This window comes from Oryx dammah, unplaced genomic scaffold (genome assembly GCF_014754425.2).
Source record: "Oryx dammah isolate SB20612 unplaced genomic scaffold, SCBI_Odam_1.1 HiC_scaffold_1, whole genome shotgun sequence".
Lineage (NCBI taxonomy): Eukaryota > Metazoa > Chordata > Mammalia > Artiodactyla > Bovidae > Oryx > Oryx dammah.
Genome location: NW_024070185.1, coordinates 103,462,090 through 103,462,581, shown reverse-complemented (window position 1 = coordinate 103,462,581; position 492 = coordinate 103,462,090). Strand labels below are relative to the sequence as shown.

Here is a 492-nt window from a genome sequence, read left to right as displayed (position 1 = left end):
GGCGGCGGGGCGCGGGGGGCGGCCGGCCCGCGGGTCTCTCCGGGCCCGGCGGGGGCGCTCGGCCAGCCCGCAGCCCAGCGCGGCGCTCAGCAGCCCCAGGCGCAGCACCCAACTCCAGAGCCGCATGTCCGACGGTGGCCCCCGCCCCCCCTTCGCCCCTGCACCGCCGCCCGGAGCTGCCAGCTTTAGGAGCCTCGGCGCCTCGACTTTCTTCGCTTCTTCACCCTTCTTGGGCGAGCCCCCCCTTCCACTTGCTTTTTTCTTTTCTTTCTCGCTTTCCTCCTCAAGGTGTGTGCTCCACTCCCCCCACCTTTGAAAAAATACAGCCCAACTCCTCCTGGTTGGCAATTAATTTCTCTCTCCGCTCCTTTATCTGCCTTATTCCCCCCTCTAACAGCTGGTTGCCTTCCTCCTTGTTTTATTTCATTTTATTTTATATGATTTCTCGCTCTTAAAAAAAAAAAAGCTCCTCTAAGACACTGATCCGCTGAA

The 492-nt window shown here is 60.0% G+C and overlaps 1 protein-coding gene across 1 annotated transcript in view; it reads right to left on the bottom strand.

Moving 5' to 3' along the window:
• PAPPA (pappalysin 1) overlaps positions 1 to 126 on the bottom strand; it is a 263,068-nt gene extending 262,942 nt beyond the window's left edge. Inside the window, exon 1 of the mRNA XM_040238522.1 lies at positions 12 to 126. Within this exon, the coding sequence (XP_040094456.1) occupies positions 12 to 126 (115 nt within the window). The remainder of the gene's footprint in view (positions 1 to 11) is intronic.
• Between the last annotated feature and the right edge of the window lie 366 nt (positions 127 to 492).